Source organism: Leopardus geoffroyi, chromosome B1 (assembly GCF_018350155.1).
Source record: "Leopardus geoffroyi isolate Oge1 chromosome B1, O.geoffroyi_Oge1_pat1.0, whole genome shotgun sequence".
NCBI lineage: Eukaryota > Metazoa > Chordata > Mammalia > Carnivora > Felidae > Leopardus > Leopardus geoffroyi.
The window spans coordinates 164,644,625-164,666,290 of NC_059327.1; the positions used below are offsets into that span (position 1 = coordinate 164,644,625).

General features: G+C 38.6%; 1 protein-coding gene and 1 pseudogene across 11 annotated transcripts in view; both read left to right on the plus strand.

Annotated features, from left to right (window-relative positions):
- The window catches only part of FRYL (FRY like transcription coactivator), a 272,775-nt gene extending 251,990 nt beyond the window's left edge, over positions 1–20,785 (plus strand). For 7 of the 11 annotated variants that reach the window (XM_045474132.1, XM_045474131.1, XM_045474133.1 and 4 more), the window contains 9 exons: positions 463–713; positions 4,264–4,471; positions 6,203–6,352; positions 7,129–7,227; positions 13,527–13,595; positions 16,197–16,214; positions 16,957–17,067; positions 18,168–18,358; positions 18,683–20,785. In XM_045474132.1, coding sequence (XP_045330088.1) covers positions 463–713; positions 4,264–4,471; positions 6,203–6,352; positions 7,129–7,227; positions 13,527–13,595; positions 16,197–16,214; positions 16,957–17,067; positions 18,168–18,358; positions 18,683–18,941 — 1,356 coding nt within the window. In that variant the 3' untranslated portion in view covers positions 18,942–20,785. Of the gene's footprint in view, positions 1–462; positions 714–4,263; positions 4,472–5,621; positions 5,950–6,202; positions 6,353–7,128; positions 7,228–13,526; positions 13,596–16,196; positions 16,215–16,956; positions 17,068–18,167; positions 18,359–18,682 lie in introns of those variants that run through there. The other 4 variants (XM_045474125.1, XM_045474126.1, XM_045474130.1 and 1 more) reach the window with 2 other exon arrangements.
- On the plus strand, positions 7,848–7,962 carry LOC123596583 (annotated as a pseudogene).
- Positions 20,786–21,666: the final 881 nt, after the last annotated feature.

Genomic DNA, 21,666 nt, shown 5'->3' on the forward strand with positions numbered 1-21,666 from the left:
CGGGACCAGTGGGTAAACCATTCTGAATTATCTCCCTGCTCCCCCCACCTTCTGTCCAGAATTCACTGGGTGCAAGAAATTACATTTCAAATAAGTGAGAATGTATAGTAACCATATGTAGAATGAGAATCTGTATGAGAAGTTATTTTACCAAAGAATATATTTCTAAGTAAACAGCTAAATCCTGTTACGAGAAAAGTGATCTCCTTGATGTTTCTATGTGGCAATAGGTGATATTTAATTTCAACATTTTTTTAAGCCTGGGACTATTTTTTTTTAAACTGTTTTATGTGATCTGAGCCCAGAAACTCCAAAAATTAACCTGTGCAAACAGAATACTACTTCATAAAAAAAAAAAAAAAAAAAAGTGTATATTGATGGCAATAGTCATTTATTCTGTGTTGATAAGAACTTTTTTAAAATGTTTTTAAACTTGATTAAAAAATGCGATTGTTTTTACAGGATACAGGTTCAGTGTTAAAGGAGGAACAAGTTCTGACAAGCTTTGAAGATGAAGGGTCATATATAATTCAAGAACAGCAGGATTCTCTCGTGTGTCGAGGGATTCTCAACTTGGAAGACACAGACATGCCAGAGCCCCTGGCTCCTGAGAGCTACCCTGAGTCCATCTGTGAAGAAGATGTCACCTTGGCTTTGAAAGAACTAGACGAAAGATGTGAAGAAGAAGAAGCAGATTTCTCTGGACTGTCTAGGTGAGAATACGGTAACTCGGTCAGTAGAATGAGGCGGTATTTGCTCTCTCAGCCCCTCCCTAACTGGACCCTCTACTCTAGCTTACATACCTTCATTTCTGTGGTTAGCCTATAATCCTGCTGCCTTCCTTTTAAAATGACTGTGATGGGCCTATTTTTTGTTATTGACCTTCAGTTCACTGAAAGAAAACCAAGTAGGTAATTCTTAAAGCACGGAGAGCAACACTGTGCATTTAGAAGCGTACCCAACACCTATTTTGGCAAAATGGCTAATGGTCGGTTGTCAAGTTAATATTGGGCCCTGGCCAGAGCCAAGTATCAATATCATAGGATGAATTTCTGTAACGCTATACAAAATCTGAAGTATATGCAAAACATTGTTTTACATTTTCCTTATCAGCGGTCAGAGTTGTAAAGTCGGATTTACATAATGAGCAGAAGTGACAACTTCTTAGTACCATCAGGTGTTAGATTATTCCTTTTACATGTTCATGTTCCGTGTATTCAAAATACATTATCACAAAGTCTCAAGATTCCCAAAGGGCATTTTCTTCACTCATGGGCTCACAAAATGGAATAATCAATTATTACATATAGTTCTTAAAAGAAATCTTGGTGGCTGTTATGAAACCTGTAAACCAAATAGTTCTATAATGATTAGAATTAGGATATAATCTGTTTTTTTATTTTTTTTATTTTCTATTTTTTTTAAATATGAAATTTATTGTCAAATTGGTGTCCATACAACACCCAGTGCTCATCCCAACAGGTGCCCTCCTCAATGCCCATCACCCACCCTCCCCTCCCTCCCACCCTCCATCAACCCTCAGTTTGTTCTCAGTTTTGTTTTTTTTTTAATTTTTTTTTTCAATGTTTATTTATTTTTGGGACAGAGAGAGAGACAGAGCATGAATGGGGGAGGGGCAGAGAGAGAGGGAGACACAGAATCGGAAGCAGGCTCCAGGCTCTGAGCCATCAGCCCAGAGCCTGACACGGGGCTCGAACTCACGGACCGCGAGATCGTGACCTGGCTGAAGTCGGACGCTTAACCGACTGCGCCACCCAGGCGCCCCTGTTCTCAGTTTTTTTTTTTTTTTTTTCAACGTTTATTTACTTTTGGGACAGAGAGACAGAGCATGAACGGGGGAGGGGCAGAGAGAGAGGGAGACACAGAATCGGAAACAGGCTCCAGGCTCTGAGCCATCAGCCCGGAGCCTGACGCGGGGCTCGAACTCACGGACCGCGAGATCGTGACCTGGCTGAAGTCGGACGCTTAACCGACTGCGCCACCCAGGCGCCCCTGTTCTCAGTTTTTAAGAGCTTCTTATGTTTTGGCTTCTCCCCCCCAACCTTTTTTTTTTTTTTTTTTCCCCTCCCCCCCCACCCCCATGGTCTTCTGTTAAGTTTCTCAGGATCCACATAAGAGTAAAACATACGGTATCTGTCTTTCTCTGTATGACTTATTTCACTTAGCATCACACTCCCCAGTTCCATCCACGTTGCTACAAGAGCCATATTTCATGCTTTCTCATTCCCAAGTAGTATTCCATTGTATATATAAGCCACATCTTCTTTATCCATTCATTCATCAGTTGATGGGCATTTAGGCTCTTTCCATAATTTGGCTATTGTTGAAAGTGCTGCTACAAACATTGGGGTACAAGTGCCCCTATGCATCAGCACTCCTGTATCCCTTGGGTAAATTCCTAGCAGTGCTATTGCTGGGTCATAGGGTAGATCTATTTTTAATTTTTATTATTTAAATTTTATAAATATTTGTTGCTTAAAATATTGTTCTTTATAAAGGTATCTAGTTTAATACCCTATCAGTGCATCTATTTCCCCATTCAATTATTTCAAGCTCCTTGATAATTATTTTTATACAAAAATTAATATTTAGTAATCACCAAATATTTCAGAGTTTCACTCTTACAATAAAAAGCATTCATTTGTATTTCAAGTGATAATAGAGGTTTTGTTTTTTTCTTAAGTAAGGCTCCACGCCCCATGTGGGGCTTGAACTCCTCACCCCAGCATCAAGAGTTGTATGCTCCTCTGCCTGAGCCAGTCAGGCACCCCCTCAAGTGATAATAGAGTTTCAACATCTACCACACAGAAGGAGACGTTCACTCCCAGTACATCAAGAATGTTTTCCCATATTTGAAAGTGTACATGCGGATATTAACAATGTTGGTGACACGGCTTGTTCGCATTACCGATTTGGATGGCAGTAGCTATGCGGTCACTCGTTCATTCGTCATACATAAGTTCGGCGATGCCAGATACTCAACTATTGGGCTTCCTAAAAGGTTGAAGCCAAAATCACTGGCCTTGGCCCTGTATTGAAGCTGAAACAGAGCAGTGCATCCCTACTGGATATAGAGGGATGATTACCTAAGCTCACGAGACACATTTTGTTAAAGTCAATCACCACAGTGACCTTGTAAAAATATACTGTTTTGAGGTATAGCTTAAGTTGCCACTTCAAATGCGTGCTTTATTTTGATCTTTGGCCCATCTTTACCCAGATGCCTCTCTTCCACATGAATTGCTCTGCAATTTCTGCAAAGCCTTCAGAGCTCCTTTGCAATGTGAAACATGCAATTCTGAGACCCTGAGTGACACTCTACTGAGTGTCTGACTCAAATATCTCTTCACAGTCCATATATAAAGGACCTAAGCGAGCCTTTGACCAACCAAATAGCCAAAACCCCTTTACATGTTATCACCATCAGTTTGGACCTGTTCAATCAAAAAGCCTCCAAAATTGACCATTTAAAATGAAAGTATTCTGAGGCGCCTGGGTGGCTCAGTTGGTTAAACATCTGGCTTCGGCTCAGGTGATGATGTCATAATCCATGAGCTCGAGCCCCATGTCGGGTTCTGTGCTGACGGCTCAGAGACTGGAACCAGCTTCAGATTCTCTGTCTCCCTCTCTCTCTCTGCCTTTCCCCCACTTGTGCTCTCTCTCTCTCTCTCTCTCTCCCTCAAAAATAAATAAACATTAAAAATAATAAAAATAAAATGAAAGCATTCTTTTTTAAGTTTATTTGTTTGAGAGAGAGAGAGAGAAAGAGAGCGCATGTGCATGGGGGAGGGGCGGAGAGGGAGGGAGAGAGAGAGAATCCCAAGCAAGCTCCACACTCACAATGAGTGTGAGCCCCATTGCAGGGCCCAAACCCCCGTGAACCGCGAGATCATGACCTGAGCCACGATCAAGAGTCAGATGCTTAACTGAGCCGCCGAGGCGCCCATCATATGAAAGCATTCTCATCTGAATTATTCACAGAAGCTACTGAAATTAATCCATTCCCCTGGCATATTCTAGGACTTGGTTTGCTTTGAGGTGGTTACATGAAATTAAGTTTCTAATTCCAGAGATGCCACGTAGAAAGAACACAGAGATCTGCTTATTTGGACTCTCTTAGGAAGTTTAGGCGGTTGTACGTTTTCTAAGTCAATGCATGCGTTTGAATACACACGGTCTGTGTTGGATGCCTTCAACTATTTTCAGATGGTGTCGTGATTACTGTGATATTTGTATTAACAGTCAAGATGAAAAAGAGCAAGATGGCTTTCCAGAAGTCCAGACCTCCCCTCTGCCATCACCATTTCTTTCTGCCATAATAGCTGCCTTTCAGCCGGTTGCATATGACGACGACGAAGAAGCCTGGCACCGCCACGTCAGCCAGATGCTGTCTGACACCGACGGGTCCTGTGCAGTGTTTACTTTTCACGTGTTTTCCAGGCTGTTTCAGGTCCGTGAGGCTCACGGTTTTCTGAATTTATATCAACAGTTACTTGATAAGGTTTTGGTGTTTTGATCTAAAGTCTGTATCTCACCTTCTGTTTTCTATTTTTACGTTATTTTATTTGTTTTAGCATCTCAGGTTTTCATATGCCCACTGATTTCCTTTAAAAAAAAAAAAAAAGTTCTCCCCAAAGATGGTGATATTATTTAAATTTATATTGTGACACTGTAGTAACTGCTGGTAATTTACGCAGTGACGAGTACAGATCCCTCCCTTCAGGCAACTCAAGCACAACTTGGAAGCGGCATCTGATAAATTCTCTGCAGGAGGGGGGACACCAGAAACATAGTCCCTGCCTTCCAAGAGCTTACAGTCAATATCACACAAGTTTGTACTTAAGTACTAAATTAATTAACAATTTTGTGTCTCGACACACCTTAAAAATTTTAGCTAAGGTTGCTCCCAACTGTGAAAATAATGACATGAGCTAACATTGCAGTGCGTGATAGGCATTGTGCTAGATCCCTTACATCATTTACTTCTTGTAACAGACCTGTGAAATGTACATGTATTTGGAGCATTCTGTAGCTGGGGAAACTAAGGTACCAAGAAATGCCATTTAAGTCCTCATCCGCTGAACTGTGTACCGCTCTTCCTCTTGACCTAAGCAAATGCTGCCCATCTGGGAAGACCTAGCTAAGGACGTATTCTCGCTGCAGCTTTCCCACCTATGGCAACCGCCAGCCTCTCCCTCCCGGAAGTTCTTTACGCTCATTAGCTGGAGCATTTGTTTTATTCTGTACTTTTGCCCTGCTCCTTGGTTTCCTATTTAGTAGTTTTTTCTTTCCAATGATATTGTTTCCTGATGCCTGAGACTGTAGCTGATGCTTTTATTGTGATTAAATCATAACGACACCCAACGGTGCAACACGTGCCCATGTAGGCACGTGTTATCCTATAACTATGCCATCGACAATATAGTCTCATTCACTGAGTGCTCATTGTGGGTAAGGCATGATTGGATTATTTTATGTTAATGAGTATTCTTGAGTTTTGAGAAGATATTACCCCTAATGCGTATGTATGACTTTAATTAAATCCGATGGCAGCTCAGAGCCCAGGACAGTAAACCACATTTACTGAAAGTTTCTTTCAGGTAGAGCATTAGAAGAGCTACTTCTCCAGACATGTAAGGACTTTATCCCCCGTGATGTGCAGCATGTATTCCTTCTGTCTCTCCCAATGAAAGAAATCTCAGGAATGGGGAGATGAATGGCATGTATCATTAGTTTCTTTTTCTAAGTAGTGCTGTTTTGTAAATCTTTGATCATTTTGTGAAATTAACGTTTCCAAAGAAAAGCCTAAAAACATGGATTTACAGATCAGTTATTAGAATGCTGTATATCACTACGACAGTGATTTTATTTATTTATTTAAGTTTATTTATTTTGAGAGAGAGAGAGAGAGAGAGAGAGAAAGCATGAGCCGAGGAGGGACAGAGAGAGACAGAGAATCCCAAGCAGGCTCCACACTGGTCAGCACAGAACCTGACACAGGGCTCAGACTCCCGAACCGCGAGACCAAGAGGCAGACACTTAACCAACTGAGCCACCCACGCGCCCCACTACAATAATGATTTTAAGAGAAAAGTTTGCCCTGATTACAAATGATGCTTGTTAAAGATGAAAAGGGCCTTCTTATGAAATACTAAATATTTTTTTACGCTTTTTTCCATAGACAATTCAGAGAAAGTTTGGAGACATAACTAATGAGGCAGTCAGCTTTCTTGGTGACAGTCTGCAACGCATTGGTACCAAATTTAAAAGTTCACTGGAAGTGATGATGATGTGTTCAGAATGCCCAACAGTCTTTGTGGATGCTGAAACAGTAAGTATTTTTTTAAGTTTGCTTATTTATTTTGAGAGAGAGTATGCATGTGTGAGCAGGGGGAGGGGCAGAGAGAGAATCTCAAGCAGCCTCCATGCTGTCAGCACAGAGCCCAATGGAGGGCTCGATCCCACAAACCATGAGATACCTGAGCCAAAATCAAGAATGAGGTGTACAGGTTTATATTTTCAATTTGACTATAAATATCCAGCAAAATATAATTCCGGTGTATTATATGCAGTGACTTGTGACTCTGATTCTGACCCCTCCCTCTCATCACTCTTCAGAGTCATAGATGGGAAGCTAGAAAGTCATGCTCTAGAGATAGGTACTTTCCCTCTGATTCTTGAATAACCGTGGTAGGAGAGGGCTAGGCCTACTCCCATGAAGAAACCAGGGCCCCTTGGTCTTCCCATTTTGTTTTAAAACACACTCAGAGATTATATATTAAGATATTCAGAGAATTAAGGTTTAACAAGCTTCAAAAGTTTACCTTTAAAGGTATATACCAGTCTGACATGCCATTTCTCACCTAAAGCAGTTTTTGAAAGCATTTGAAGGTATGGTCATCCTTGGTGGCACCCCAGAAATCCCCTGTATTCCTACTCTTTCAGTGAAAGGTCAGCCCTCGGTATGGGACAGAGTGAATGAAGTAAGGGACACTGGCACGAAGTCGGGCCAAAAACCAGCTATCAGAAATTCCATGATCCCAAAGTTGTCGGTCTCATGACTGTGATCAGAAATGATAACCCGGACCAATGTTTCTGATTTGACAGCTGATGTCATGCGGTTTGCTGCAAACACTCAAGTTCAGTGTTTTGGAGTTGCAAGAGCATCTGGATACCTACAATGCCAAAAGAGAAGCAGCTGAGCAGGTCAGTCTCTTCACCACGTGAAAACGAGTTTGCTTTTGACCCCGGAAACGTGCACTTGGCAGCTGAGTAGCCCAGATAGAAGAGGTCCTCTCGGCACTTGCCTCGGGGTTCTACTGAGAATTATGGGGCCTCTGGAACTCTGTGTTCATTGGGTTCCTATCGGTAGCTTTTAGAAACCAGCCCTCTAAGAACCTGAGAACACGGTGGAAAACTGCAGCGTTTTAAAAAGCTCAATGTGGAGACCACATAGCTGCTGTCAACATTGCAAGTGGGGAAAGAAAAGCTGTACTTCTCGGAGAATGCATTATGGTATCGTGATCTAAGAAATCTGTAACCAGTGACAAAGCTGGGACCTTTTTTCCAGCGCTGTGGACGTGGGCAAGCAAAGGGAAGAATAAGCATGTAGTCGATTCTAGATACTACTCACAGGAAAGTGTTTCTTCAGCTCCAATCTGGCCCTGCAGAATAGCAGTAGTTCGTTCCCTCAGAGTAAATGTTTTCAATTAGCAGGGGCAGAAAAACTTTAAAAGTTTTTTTTCACACAAACTGTATACAGTAGGCTTTTTTTTTCCCTTAGAATAGATGGATCTTCCATTAATTAGTATTAAACATTACATGTAGCGCTCGCTTCAGCAGCACATATACTGAATTGGAACCATCCAGAGAAGATTCACAGGATTGGCATGGCCCCTGTGCCAGGAGGATATGCAAATTCATGAAGCGTTCCATCGTTTTTGGAATATTACTCAGTCATAAAAACAGGATGAAATCTTGCCACCTGCAGTGACGTGAGCTAGAGAGTATTATGCTAAGTGAAATAAGTCAGTCAGAGAAAGACAAGTACTGTATGGTTTCATTCGTCTGTGGAATTGAAGAAACCAAACAAATGAACAGGGGGTCAAAACAGGCAAACCAAGAAAAGATTCTAATGGCAGAGAACACGCTGATAGTTGCTGGAAGGGAGGTGGGTGGGGGATGGGCTAAATGGGTGATGGTATTGAGAGCCCTTCCTGTGATGAGCACCAGTTGCTGTATAGAAGTGATGAATCGCCAAATTCTAGATCTGAAACTAATTTAAAAAAATTTCTTTGATTAAAAAAAATGTCCCGTGTAAAGGCCTAGGAAAAGTATAAAACCTGTCTCTTATTCTCTTAGTATACAAGGTAAGAATATAAGGCACAGATACTGTATATGAATAATTAGCAACAAAAGGAAAGTGTCAGTTTATAGCTATAGATAAAGGTATTGGCAATGACGGAGACTCTTCAGAATTGTGCAGATCTAACAGACCAGATGCCATATACTGTGACTTCCAAAGAGAGGTCACTTTGGGCTATTAGGAAAACTTCAAGGAATAGAGATCTGACCTTAGGCCTTGACGAGATGGTAATTTTAGATTGGGGGATTCTTTCAGGGCAAGAACATGCTATAGGAAAATACTTCTATTAAGAGCTTTCTCCCCTTATAAGGGAGGAAGGAATCTTACATTTGGACTGAAAGAATTGCAGATTGGTAAAGAGGAAAGAGTTTTCAACATCAGGGCAGTATCGGGCAAGATCTGGTCATCTTACAAATATAGTAGTCCGCCCCTTATCCACAGGGGATACATTCTAAGACGCCCACTGAATGCCTGGAACCATAGATAGTACTGGAACGCTATGTATACTGTGTTTTCTCCTGTATATGATGAAATTTAATTTATAAAGTAGGCACAGTAAAAGATTATAAAATAGAACGATTATAATAATTATATATTACATATATAATATGTATTATATTTATATAAATGTATATATTTGTATAAATGTATAATATATAATATATAATTATTAAATTAAATATATTTATATTAATATAATTTATATAGTTATATGGTTTATATAATATATATTTGTATAATTTATAATTAATATATATTATAATTAAATATATAATTATATATAATAATTATAAAATAGAATGATTATAACAATAGACTGTAGTAGAAGCTGTGTGCACGTGGTCTCTTTTTCTCTCAAAATATCTTCTTGTACTATACTCACCCTCACTGTTGTGATATGAAATGATACAATGCCTTCTTGATGAGACGGAGAGATGAAAGACGCAGGCATTATGACGTAGCGTTAGGCTACTGTTGACCTTCTGACAACAGTTCAGAGGAGGATAGTCTGCTTCTGGACTGCCCTTGACTTTGGATAACTGAGGCCACAGAGAAGGGTGGGGTACTGTAACACTGCCATGCGTGTTCTTGTACCTGTCTTTTGTGTACTTAGGTCCACTGTCTGTTGAGTATCTAGGAGTAGAATTGCTGGGTCGTGGGGCATACACACGTTCAACTTTAGCAACTTCTACCCATCCAGTTTTCTACAAGATGGTGTTTCAGTTTGTAATCCATGAAGAAGTGTGTACAAGAGTTACTGTTGCTTCCTATCTTTGCCACCACTTGTTACTTCCAACTTTTAAATTTTTGGTCATTCCGTCTAAATCATTTTGTGTCTTCAGAAACCTTTTCTGAAGATTTCTAAGTCATTTGTGTCTTCCGAAACCTTTGCCTTCCCTAGACGCTGCAGAAAATCATGCCTTTCTGCATCCGTGCCCCTTTCCAACATGGCTTTGCTGTTCCTTCCATCAAGAGATGAGGTCTGTTTCCCCACTTCTGAAGTCTGAGATGTCCTTCTCTTTTTCTGACCAATCAAATTCAGCAACGAAGCTGTGCAGTTTCTGAGACTAGCATTCAGGCCTCTTGCAGCTTCTGCATTTGCCATCATGTACATTTGGATAAACTCTGGAAAACTAATTTGACCCTTGGCCTCCTGGAGGATGAGAGGCCACGTGGAAGAGAATGGAAGCATCCCAGCTGACAGCTAGCAGGCCGGGTCTTTAAGTGAGGCCAGCTTAGAACTTCCAGGCCCTGTCAAGCCATCAGATGACTGTGGACTGGTGAGGGACCCGAGGCAAGACCAGAAGGAACTCCCAGCCAACACAGATGTGTCTTGTTGTTTTAAGCCATTAAGCTTTAGAGAGGTTGGCCATATAGCGACATTTACCATCTACAATAGGAAAACACCAAACGCCTACAAGTGAATCTAGTCAAAGATATGCTATATTTCCACCCAGAAGACTTCAAATGTTCCCGAAAGAAATTAAAGGCCACCTCAATAAATGAACGACTATACCATGTTCATGAATCAGAAGACTCAAATGGGTAAAGATGTCATTTCCCCCCCAAATCTGTAGATTTAATGCAACCCCCATTCAAAATGTCAAACTGTCTACCAATGGAAATTGACAGGCTAACTCTACAATTTATGAAAGTACAAACAGCTAATTATAAGGCAAACCGCCTTCTTGAACACAGATCTGCAAACTATAGCCCATAGGTCATAACTAGCCCACTGTTTTTATAAGTTTTGGGGGGACATAGGCATCGTATTTGTTTATGTGTTGTCTATGGCTATTTTTGCACTGCAACATAGTTAAAATAGTTGCAGCAGAGAATAAATGATTTGCAGCACCTAAAATCTTTACTCTCTGGCCTGCACAGAAATAGTCTTAAAAACCTTGTCCATGAAGAACAACAACAACAACAAAGCCTAAATAGAGTTAAACTTCCAGCCAGTAAGACTTATTAAAAATTTCAAAAGAGTGTATCATTGGCATAAGAATAAACAAATATGCCAATGGAATATAGAGAATCCGATAACAGATATATATATATATATATATGTATATATATATATAATATTACATATTATAATTATATATTAATATATAATTTACAGCATAGGTGCTATTGCATTGTAGCAGGCAAAGAATCTTCTTTTCAATGAATTTGCTGAATCAAGTATTTGTATACGGAAGAAACATGATGCCTTCAGAGAAACCATCTCACCATTTCTTGTCCCGCCTATTCTTTGTTACCTTTTTTTTCTTGTCCTTCTTGTCTTCTATCAACCAAGTATTTTTTGTTGCTCAGTTTTTCCCCCCTCTAAAAGTTTTCCCTATTATAATATTTATATATTAATATATATATAATATATTATATACATTATATTATATATATATATATATATATATATATATATATATATATATATATATAAATAATATATATTAACACATTCTTCCCATTATTCCTGGAATCTCCTGAGGGTCACCGGTGAAAGTCAAGGGTATTCATCAGGACCATCTTGGCAGGAAATGAACAGTCCTTCTTTTCAACGCCAGGAGACCAGAAATCTGCTTACATCTTTAGCCTCCCAGACGGCTTGGTGGTTTGCTAGCCTCTCCTCCTGCTGCATGTGCTAAACGTGGTACCAAGGGAAGCTGCACACAGACCGTCAGCTCTCTTCTCTGCTGTCCTCTTTCCTCCAGCATCCTGGACCTTGATACCTCCCTACCTTTGTTAACCCTCTTTGCCCAGCTCGGTGACACTGTGGGCCAGACACGCTGGGTCACCACTTTCTGTTCAGCCTCTCTGCCTTAGGAACAAGCAAAGCTTTGAATAAGCAAATCCTCTGGATTAAACACAGGGATCTTTGCAGGCTCCCTTTCCGTGCTTTGTCTAACGCCCTCACCCCTGGTGGATGGTATTCTGCTTCTGTAGTTGTCCATGGAGGATTGACCTTATACAAGCTACTCCATCATGCCCAGGAGCAGAAACTCTCCAGTTCAATTTTAACCTTCATTTGAGCCCTGAGTAAAGAAACAGTTATGACCGGAAGACTGATTGGATGTAAACTGGAGGACATTTTATACACGAACTCCTGTGTCTTGTCTACACTGTCTGGAAACATGTGGATCTCTATTGTTCAGGCCAGTGTGCAGCCACAAAACTATCGGCTTGGGGCTTGTCTTTTAACAGAGTAAAAACAAAAAAAAATCATAGCTTGTTGAATAAGGCTCCTAAAATGCTGTACCATTAGGCATAGAATAGAAAAATGTATGTTTAGTAAGAATAAGCCAGTAAACATTCAATTAAAACTATTTTTTTTTCTAATTTATTAGGATACTTGGACAAATTGGACTGGGTTAGCGAGGATGATTAGGTGTATAAACATTTTAATATTTTGTATGAAGACTAATGTACACATTCTACAAGAGACTGCAGCTGAATTTTGCTGATAGAAAGAAATCTGCTGGATACCTTTTGACAGTGGATGCCAGCAGCTGTATCTCACTAGGAAAGCTTCACATGTTTTCTTCAGAGATGCTGTGAAGCAAAAAGCCTAAGGGCCTGTGCAGTCTGAGGGACTGGGATAAAAGCAACATAAGGTCACAGAGTTGTTTTGAAATCACTGAGATGTCTAATTTTCATTCTTTGCATGTAGAATGTTAAGCTACAGTTGAACGTTTTAAATGCCTAGTGCTGAGATATTTTCAAAGAGAATACTTAATGTAGCTAGTAGTTTTTCTCAAAGTCCTAGTGATTTCTTATATATATTAGTTTTATGCTCAATCTGTCACACACATAAAGAACAAGGAAGTGAAAATAACGGGTATGGACAATATCAAACTGTCAAAACCTAGTAGCTTAACTTGAAGGCTCTTAGCTCTCACTTGAGCTTGGACATTCCATGACTCCAACATTTTTTTCCCACTAAACTACAATGCTATTTATTTTTATTTGACCAAAGAAAAGATCCCTTAAGTAAATACCCAACTTTAGGAAATAGCCCCTGGGTAGGGAAAAACCACATTTGGCTTCTGTAGTCAATATTCTTGGGAGATAACATGTTTGTCACTAATTACAGTCCAAAAGGTAGGAAAAGGAAAAGGAAAAACAAGATTGAAAACGGGTTTCGGTTTCTGTTTCACTAATTAAAACTGACACTAGTCTTCTGAGAATTACACTTCTGATAAGCAAACAGACCTGGTTAATTCTGAGTTGGCTTTATTAAATTGTGCTTCCAAAGGCGAAGCACATCTTTCATTTCCCCATCTTCCATTAGACAAAGGTCAGATATAGGTTGTGAAGATTTCCAATAAAATCTGCAAAATGAAGAATACTCTGTCCTGAAATGGAGCACCAGAGGTCCCTAGAAGAGCAGACTGTTTATTGTGTTTCTGTGAATAAAACATCACAGTGTGTGCATCTAGTGCACAGCCTGCTTCCGGTTTGTTGCATATAAATAATTAGCCTCAGTGGAGGTTGAAGGCTATGTCTATAACCAATCCCAGAATTTCAAGTTAACTTTTAAAGTTATTTTATATGCACAGGCTGTTGTATTAGCAGTGTCATCGTGCCTTGTACAGTATATTGTGCCTTGTTAAAAATTTACGGTTACTTATTTCTTTAGTGGTTAGACAACTGTAAGAGGACATTTGGTGCCAAAGAAGACGTGTATAGGATAAACACAGATGCACAGGTAAGACTCTTCTTCTCGGTTTTGCTGTATTTCTATGTCGGGTGAAATAATGCGTATGTTCGAAGGTCCCTATTTGATAATCCTAGAAATAAAATTGATAACACTCTTCATTTTTGTTATCAGAACGATCTTTGTCAAAGGTAGGTTTCACCGAAATATTGGCTTAGTAATGAAAAATTCACTTTAATAAAAATGAACGACCAGCTTGTGACTGAAGCTTAATAACATTCAGCAGATAAGCTTGATGGGTATCTGGACAGTCCAAGTTAGATTGTACTTACATCTGCCTCTTGAAAAAAATGTTTCTTTTGCATTAGTATTCTGCAGGTCAATTGTCTGGTCAGCAAAGCAAACCTAAGGAGTCATGTTGTATACATTTCTATTAGCCTTTCTAAAGGCGAAATTCTGATTGGGTGTAAATTATAACTTTTTTTTACAGTGTAAAAGTCAGTGAAAATAAAAGTAACATTTTCTTAGAGGCAAGTGCATATATGCAACACGGTACATTAAATGAGGATAAATTAAGCCTACAAATTATTCTAAGTGGGGAATATGCGTTGCATTCATCAATTTAATTTAACGACGTCAAAAATAAATTAATGACCTCTACATTGATGTCAGAGCTCCAGTCTTTTTCAACACTGGTTACGCTGTTAGAGATTTCTAGTCACTCTAAAAGTTACTGTACTATTATAAAAATTGGAAGTTTTTAAAAAACTGAAACATTGAGAAAATAATCGTATACTCTCAATAAATGAGTTTCACATTCATCATCTCTGTCCTTCCAAGTGTCTTGTACATGCTCTCATTATCCCCATTTTGCAGATGAGGAAACCGAGGCTCAAAGAAGAAAATTTATCTAAAATCAGTAAGAAAAGAGTTAGAATTAAGATTCCAGTCTAGGCAGGCTGACTCCGAATCCCGCACTGTGTCACAAGGAGACTGTCTAATCACCCATGTAAGGAAAGAAACAAGGGAAAATAAGGAATTAACCCCTAAACTAGAATTGGAGCCTTTGGTTCTGTCTTTGCCACTGTTTAACTACATGGCTTGAGCAAGAAAGGTAAACTCCTTTTTTCCTATATGAATTAGGTGATTAGACTAAATGATTTCTTACATCCCTCTGCCTTGAAGAAAAGAAGTTCCATCTCCAAGAGTTTGAGTTCTAGCTCAAGGCTTTCTACTAAGTAAAAACTGTACGTTTAAGACTTTCATTTATATCTTATTTCTCCTTTTATATTTAGCTCCTTGAGACTGGGGACACTTTTTACACATTACTAGTATCTGTTCCTGTGTACCAGAATAGCTTTTTCATAATAAATATTTATTTTAAAATAAATGAAAAAAGAATGCACCTGCAAATTTCAATATACTTAAAAATCAGTAATTCTCAATCTGGAAAGCTGGCATATTTAGAGTAATTTCTGGTAATTGAGAACTATAGAATTAATTACATTTGTGTTATCTCCTACAATTGTGGTGATCATAAACTTTATCATGATTTCTTTTCCATTACGTCCCCAAGTAGATGCTATGGGTGTATGCATAGAGAGCCAGTTCCGTTTTTTATGCTGATAGAAATGAGAAAAAGTATTTGCCACTCAAATAGTTGTTACTTTCCATATAAAACTGTGTAAAGGAGAACCTCAAACTCAGATATGCTAATGTGTTTGACATTGGATTATGTTCCACTGGTGTTCACTGAATGACTATCCACGTAATTTATGATAAGCAGTAGGAAGCTAAAGTTCACCTTTGCTTAGCAAATCCCTTCTAAATTGATAGGAATAAATGTTATATAAACAGTCCTTCAGAGGACACTATTTAGAAAAGCACGCTTCAAAAGGGACTCTTAGAAGCAATATTTTTGTTATGGCAATTGCTATTTTAATTAGAAATCATCCTTCTCTATTAACGAGGCTAGGTCCAAATTGCTATAGATATTTGATTGTAATTTTTAAATAGTCCATAAACTTGATGTTTCACTATGTGTTTTATATACATCATCTGACTCAAACCCAGCTGGGTCAAACTTCTGAAGCTCGCTAAATTGCATTTGGGAATACAATTTAAAACCCACATCCGCTGTTGATATCTTACATTCTGACTCAGCACCAATTATGGCAACATAGGACCTAATTAGTAAGGGTAGGAAGCCTAGAATGACCCACACCAAAGATGATATTCTCCTAGGTATTTATAAGAATATAGGCCGATTCTTTTCTGAAAACAGTAATGCATGCATTTTCTAATCAGAAATTTTCCACTTTACTAATGGAAATTTTATGACGTTTGGTTTCTTTCACAAGTTTTCCCAAGATCACATCAGTTCAACTTTCTCCTGTAGTTTTCACATGAGAAATTATAGCCTACATGTAATTTAGTTATTTGGCAAAGAGTTAAAAACACCCTGTAACACTTGTTACCGTAAGCGTATAAAAAGTTTTGTTTTGGAAATAGCAAATTTTTCTTTTGGGTGCAATTAAATGTTCTTCAGTTTGCCTGGGACATCTGTGACCCTAGTTAAAATGATTTCTTACACTAATTCTTGGTCTTTTTCTTCCTTTGTACTTTTTGTGACCCGATCTCCTTCTTGCTTAGCAAATGGAAATTCTAGCAGTAAGTGATTTGTCTTAATTTATAGACTTATCCGTGTCAGACAAACTGATTTTCATTTGCCATTTGTGACCTAGCAGTGTTTTGTCCTGGATTACTCTAAGAGTAGTGTGTGTGCTTCCGATCTGCCGTAGCCCTAATCCATGAAACGTCGGTCCTATAAAGATGAAGGTTCCATCATTAATATGTACAACTCGCAGTCGCCTGTTTGTACATCTATAAACTAACGTCTTTTAATTTTGAACATCAAAGTGCGTATGTTAATTTCATGGTCTCATTTCAATGAGATTACAAGGTTTGGGGTTTTTTTTTTTAGAAAAATGATTCATTTTTAGGTAAGAGGTAATCCACTGTTACTTTGCTTTATCAAGCATTTTGATAAATTGATAAATGCTGTGAGATGAACATCTCGATGGGGCAAAAGTATATGCATTTGTACATTTTTTTCATTATGAATTTTATTTAAAGCATTTTATAGATTGCCTGCTGAAAAATTTTTTGTCTAATGTGAAAATGTGCTTCATGCTAAGTGAATTATGTAACCAACAATTTAATTTATATTTTAATCACAGTCTTCAAAGCATCTTTCATCACCTTCACACTGTATTAACTTGCTTACTGCAGAGAAATAAATGCCAAGATAATTTTAACAGAATTACTTATATATTTTTATTGGAAATACACTGTCTAATCAAACCTCATGGAAAACGGTATCTGAATTTAACACAGTGTTATTTACTCCTAGGGCCTGGAGCTCTGTCGAAGGCTGTACAAACTACATTTTCAGTTGCTGCTTCTGTTCCAAGCCTACTGTAAATTGATCAACCAAGTAAACACAATAAAAAATGAAGCAGAGGTAAATATTCGATTGTAGTAGGAATCACTGATTCTAGAATATGAAAACATGATACATATATTCTTTGTAAAAGAGCTTATGTCAAGAGTCACTTACAGTGAAACCTTTTTTCCACAGTTGTCTTTTTAAAAGCAAATGATGTGCTGTTTCGGAACCTATCAGTAAATAAGACAGCAGGTAGCCAGTGGCCTTGAAAGGTTCAAGACCTTAAAGGTCACAGCAGCCACAACAGATCATCTGTAACCAAAAGTCAAAAAAAGCACTTCAACTCAATGAAGTCATAAGTTAAATTATGAAACCCCTCCCCGCCCCAAACATCTTGTACATATATTTTTGTAGTTCTGGCTGTACACATAAGAATGAACATATCAAAAACACTTTGAATGTTGGGAGTCACGTAATGAATAGGCTCAAAGGTGGTGATTTTAGTCTTTTTCCCCCCTTGTCCACACTGGTACTGAAACAGAAATGCTTTAACTTTTGTTAAATGGTTAAATAAATTAAAAAATACATACTGCTTTATATAAAATACATACTGGTTTATATAAAATATATATAAAATATTTCAAAGGTAAATAACCTTTTAAAATATAAAGACTTTGCTGTCAAGAAAATTCACGACCCCCCCCCCCACCTGGCAGTGAATTTTTACTATCCAAGATATAAATTACATGTTAAAACCAATACAAACACTGGAAGAAAACAAAAAAAAACATTGGTTACAGCCTGTTTTATTACAAGTTTATTATCATAAACATTTTTATAACCTGTTTGTCTCTTTGTTTTAAGTCATCTCTGTGCCCAGTGTGGGGCTCAAACTCAGGACCCTGAGATCAAGAGTCACATGCTCCACTGGCTAAGCCAGCCACGCACCCCTATAACCTGTTACTTATCAAGAATATTTAAAGACTACAATTTGGTGGCTGAAAATATAACAGAGAACTTGAAAAATTAAGTGCCTTTAACCACTAAGTTTACCATTTGCAGATCTTTAAGAGAAGCTGCTGCTACCATCAGATGTAGCTTCAGAGCCAATTAAATGCTCTTCTTGTTACTGAATACACAAATAGATCGTTTTAAGGCATATTCATTTGTTCTAGGTCATCAACATGTCTGAGGAACTTGCCCAACTGGAAAATATCCTCAAAGAAGCAGAGTCTGCTTCAGAAAATGAAGAAATTGACATTTCCAAAGCTGCACAAACTACCATAGAAACTGCCATTCATTCTTTAATTGAAACTCTGAGAAATAAGGAGTTTATTTCAGCTGTGGCACAAGTGAAAGCCTTCAGGTAAAGCGTGAAGGGATTTCAAGGTGTGGTGCCTCTAAACCCGCACTGGCGTCTTACAGCGATTGGGTCGGGTTTTCAATTTGCTGCGTCCGTAGCGTGTCTTTGTGAAAGCATGACAGCTTTGTCCACGGTTCTCACTGAAATGACGCCACTTTTAGACTTTGTTCACTCTCTAGAGGTTTTCGGTAACACGTTTGCCCAAACCCGCAAACAGATCCTCAGTGATTCACAAGGAGATTCTGTCCTAGGTATTAATTTAAAACGTGGTTAATATTAACCATTGCTTGACGGAGTCTCAGGACTTAAAAATATTGTGTATTTCAGATCTCTCTGGCCGAACGATATCTTTGGCAGTTGTGAGGATGACCCTGTGCAGACGCTGTTGCACATCTACTTCCATCACCAGACGCTGGGCCAGACGGGGAGCTTTGCGGTCATAGGCTCTGACCTGGACATGTCAGAGGCCAACCACAAACTGATGGAGCTCAATCTAGAAATAAGGGAGTCCCTACGCATGGTGCAATCATACCAGCTCTTAGCACAGGCCAACCCAGTCGGAACTTTGGTGAGCACTGGATTCTGAGAAGCTTCCAGGAGTTTAGGGAAGACACTAAACTGAAGATGATGCAGAATATTCATGAGCACCTTTTACGAACCCTCGCAGTTCACGGACAACCCTTCCTGGCGGCATCCACGACCACGGCGTAGCTGATGTCAAACCGGTATCAGAGTCAAAGATCTAAGGAAGAAGAAAAAAAAAAAAAAGAAATCTAATGGCTGCCAATACCTCCTACAATAACCGTATGAAGAAGGAGTTTTTAATTACTTAACCTAGGTGAAAAGAAAAGGGCTAAGAGTGATGCATACAAATACATGACTTTCTGGAAAAAGAAGAGAATTCTAGGACTGTTTGCAATAATGGCCTCTAATACTGAGACGTTGGAAAGCAGGTGACGTGAGGCTAAAACCCAGGCTCGTTCATTTTAGCTGAAAACCTGCAGGGCTGTGTGGATGCTCCACAGTCGATGCTTCATTATCTACGTGAAGAACCTTTAGTCGGATAGATAGACATGGAGAGACTTCTTTGCAAAAACCATTGACTTTTTTTCAACACGTGGGATGAGGGTGTGGGTGTTTTGTTTTTTAGTCTGTACAAGGGATCGTGTGTGCGTGAGCTGGGATGTGTGAATATGTGACAGTCCTATTTTCAAGGTATGGGTGTTTGGTGATAACGTGTCAGCATGCCTAAAAGAGCACTGCAAGATTATTTTTGAAGAAATTTTATTTTATTAGATCTAACTCTTCATAGTGTGTAAATGTTAGAACATTTTAATAATATTTTAAAACTGGGCTTTCCCGGTATTTCGAAAAGAAATAATATATCTGTTAATGTTATTGGAATGCTGCTCAGCTCTCTGACCAGTGCTTACATTACGATTGTTGATAACTAACCAAAGTAGATGCCTGCAGAGACTTTAAAATGTAAAATAAAGATGTATGCTGCCCGTCAGCTATTCTCATTAGGAAAGTTAACTTATTTTACTCCATAATTATTATAGAAACTGTATAGATTAAAACCAGTATTGTACGTTTGTGCAATGCACTGTTATACAAGAATAGGTGTACAAAGCTAAAGAAAAGAGCGTGGTCACTGATGGTAGAATTTAAGACTTGCGGGCTCTGAAGTCTGCAGAATTCAAGAAGAGAGATGCAAACCCAGTTTTATATGTTCATTCAGGACTCCCGTGTCTCACCCAAAAGGAACCTGGGGCTATGGGGGAAAATGAAAGGAAGCCTGAAGACTGACTACCAAAACATGCAATATACTTACTCACTGTCTAAGTCTGTAGCATAACATGAACTGGATTCTCTGTCCTTTTTTAAATAGCATTTTGTAAAAGAAATGAATGTAGTCCCACAACTCCTCTGATTTGAAAGGAACACCTTGTATTTTTTATAGGCATCTCTTATCCACTGTGACTTTCTTTTAAACTGGGCTCTGTGACTGCAGAGTTTAGAATGTAGAAATGAAATGCTTAGCTTTGCCTTTTCTTGGGGGTGTGGACCCTGCCAGAAATGTAATTATGCTCAAGTGCATTAATTGAAGGCACTGTGCACGCCGTTGGACTGCTGACTATAGTTATGTTACCTGTAAAATTCCATAACTGGTCACGGCACATTCGTAATCACTGTATTTTTTGACCCTGATAAAAAAAAAAAAAAAAAAACAATTATTTTGATGGTGTTCTGGTACTGTAAATGGTGTCCTTTAAATTATTTAATAACTTTTGGGTGTGGGGCAGGAAGAGAGGGATGGTGTCCAGAGACCCCCCCCCCCCCCACACTTTACATCCTATCTTACCATCCCCTATCTTACCATCACCCTCTTATATCCTTTTTGTTAAAATAAAAAGCATTCTAGCTGTTGGTTTGTGTTGTATTTTAAAGGTCAGTGATTACAGTGTGCATCATTTAGGGACTTTGCAAATATGATCCTTGTTCTTAAGATAACTTTCCCTAAAAGGGGGAGAACGAAGTTGAGAACAAATGAGGTTGACTATTACCCAAACCAAACCCTGAACAGTTGGAATTTCCTTTTCATGTGTATGTAGCTAAATCTATTAATAAAGTAATATGATGAATATACCTACAGAAAGCAAGATGCAAATATAAAGTCATCAGGATGGTCCCTTTTGCATTTAACAAAAATGTATCAGGTGCTTAATTTATTAATTACCTTACGCAGTTCTGATCAAGCCCTTTGTGCTTGTACAACCTTTTTCTTTTGCCCCTTAAGTTGATCATTTTTTAAGTAGTAAGCTTGTAAAACACCACCAAGAGAAGGGATCTGGCAGTTTCTTCATTCGGCTTCTAAAATAGAAAGCAAAAGCCTTTTTTTTTTTTTTTTTTTTTAAACACAATTTAGAAAATATTTTCTACTTTTAGTGATCTAGAGGGTACTGTACAACCCACAGTCTACCATAAATTTAGGAAATAAACATTCATTCTCTTGGAACAGACTCACCAAAGCCACAGTGAGCCTTCCTCGTTTGGATCCAGGAGAAGTGCTTGTACACTGTGCCATTAGAACCCACGTGAAAAGAAACAGGATATTAGAATCAACAGAATTGTCATTGTACTTCATGGCATTTATACAGATTTTTTTTTTTCAAAAGAACCCACGGTCCCCTTAGCAAATGTATGAAATATGGGGAAAAGTGGAATCACTGACACCCAGAGAAAACAGTATTCTGGGCTATTTCCTTCTAGTCTCTCAATCTCTTACTAAAAAAAAAAAAAAGTGTGTG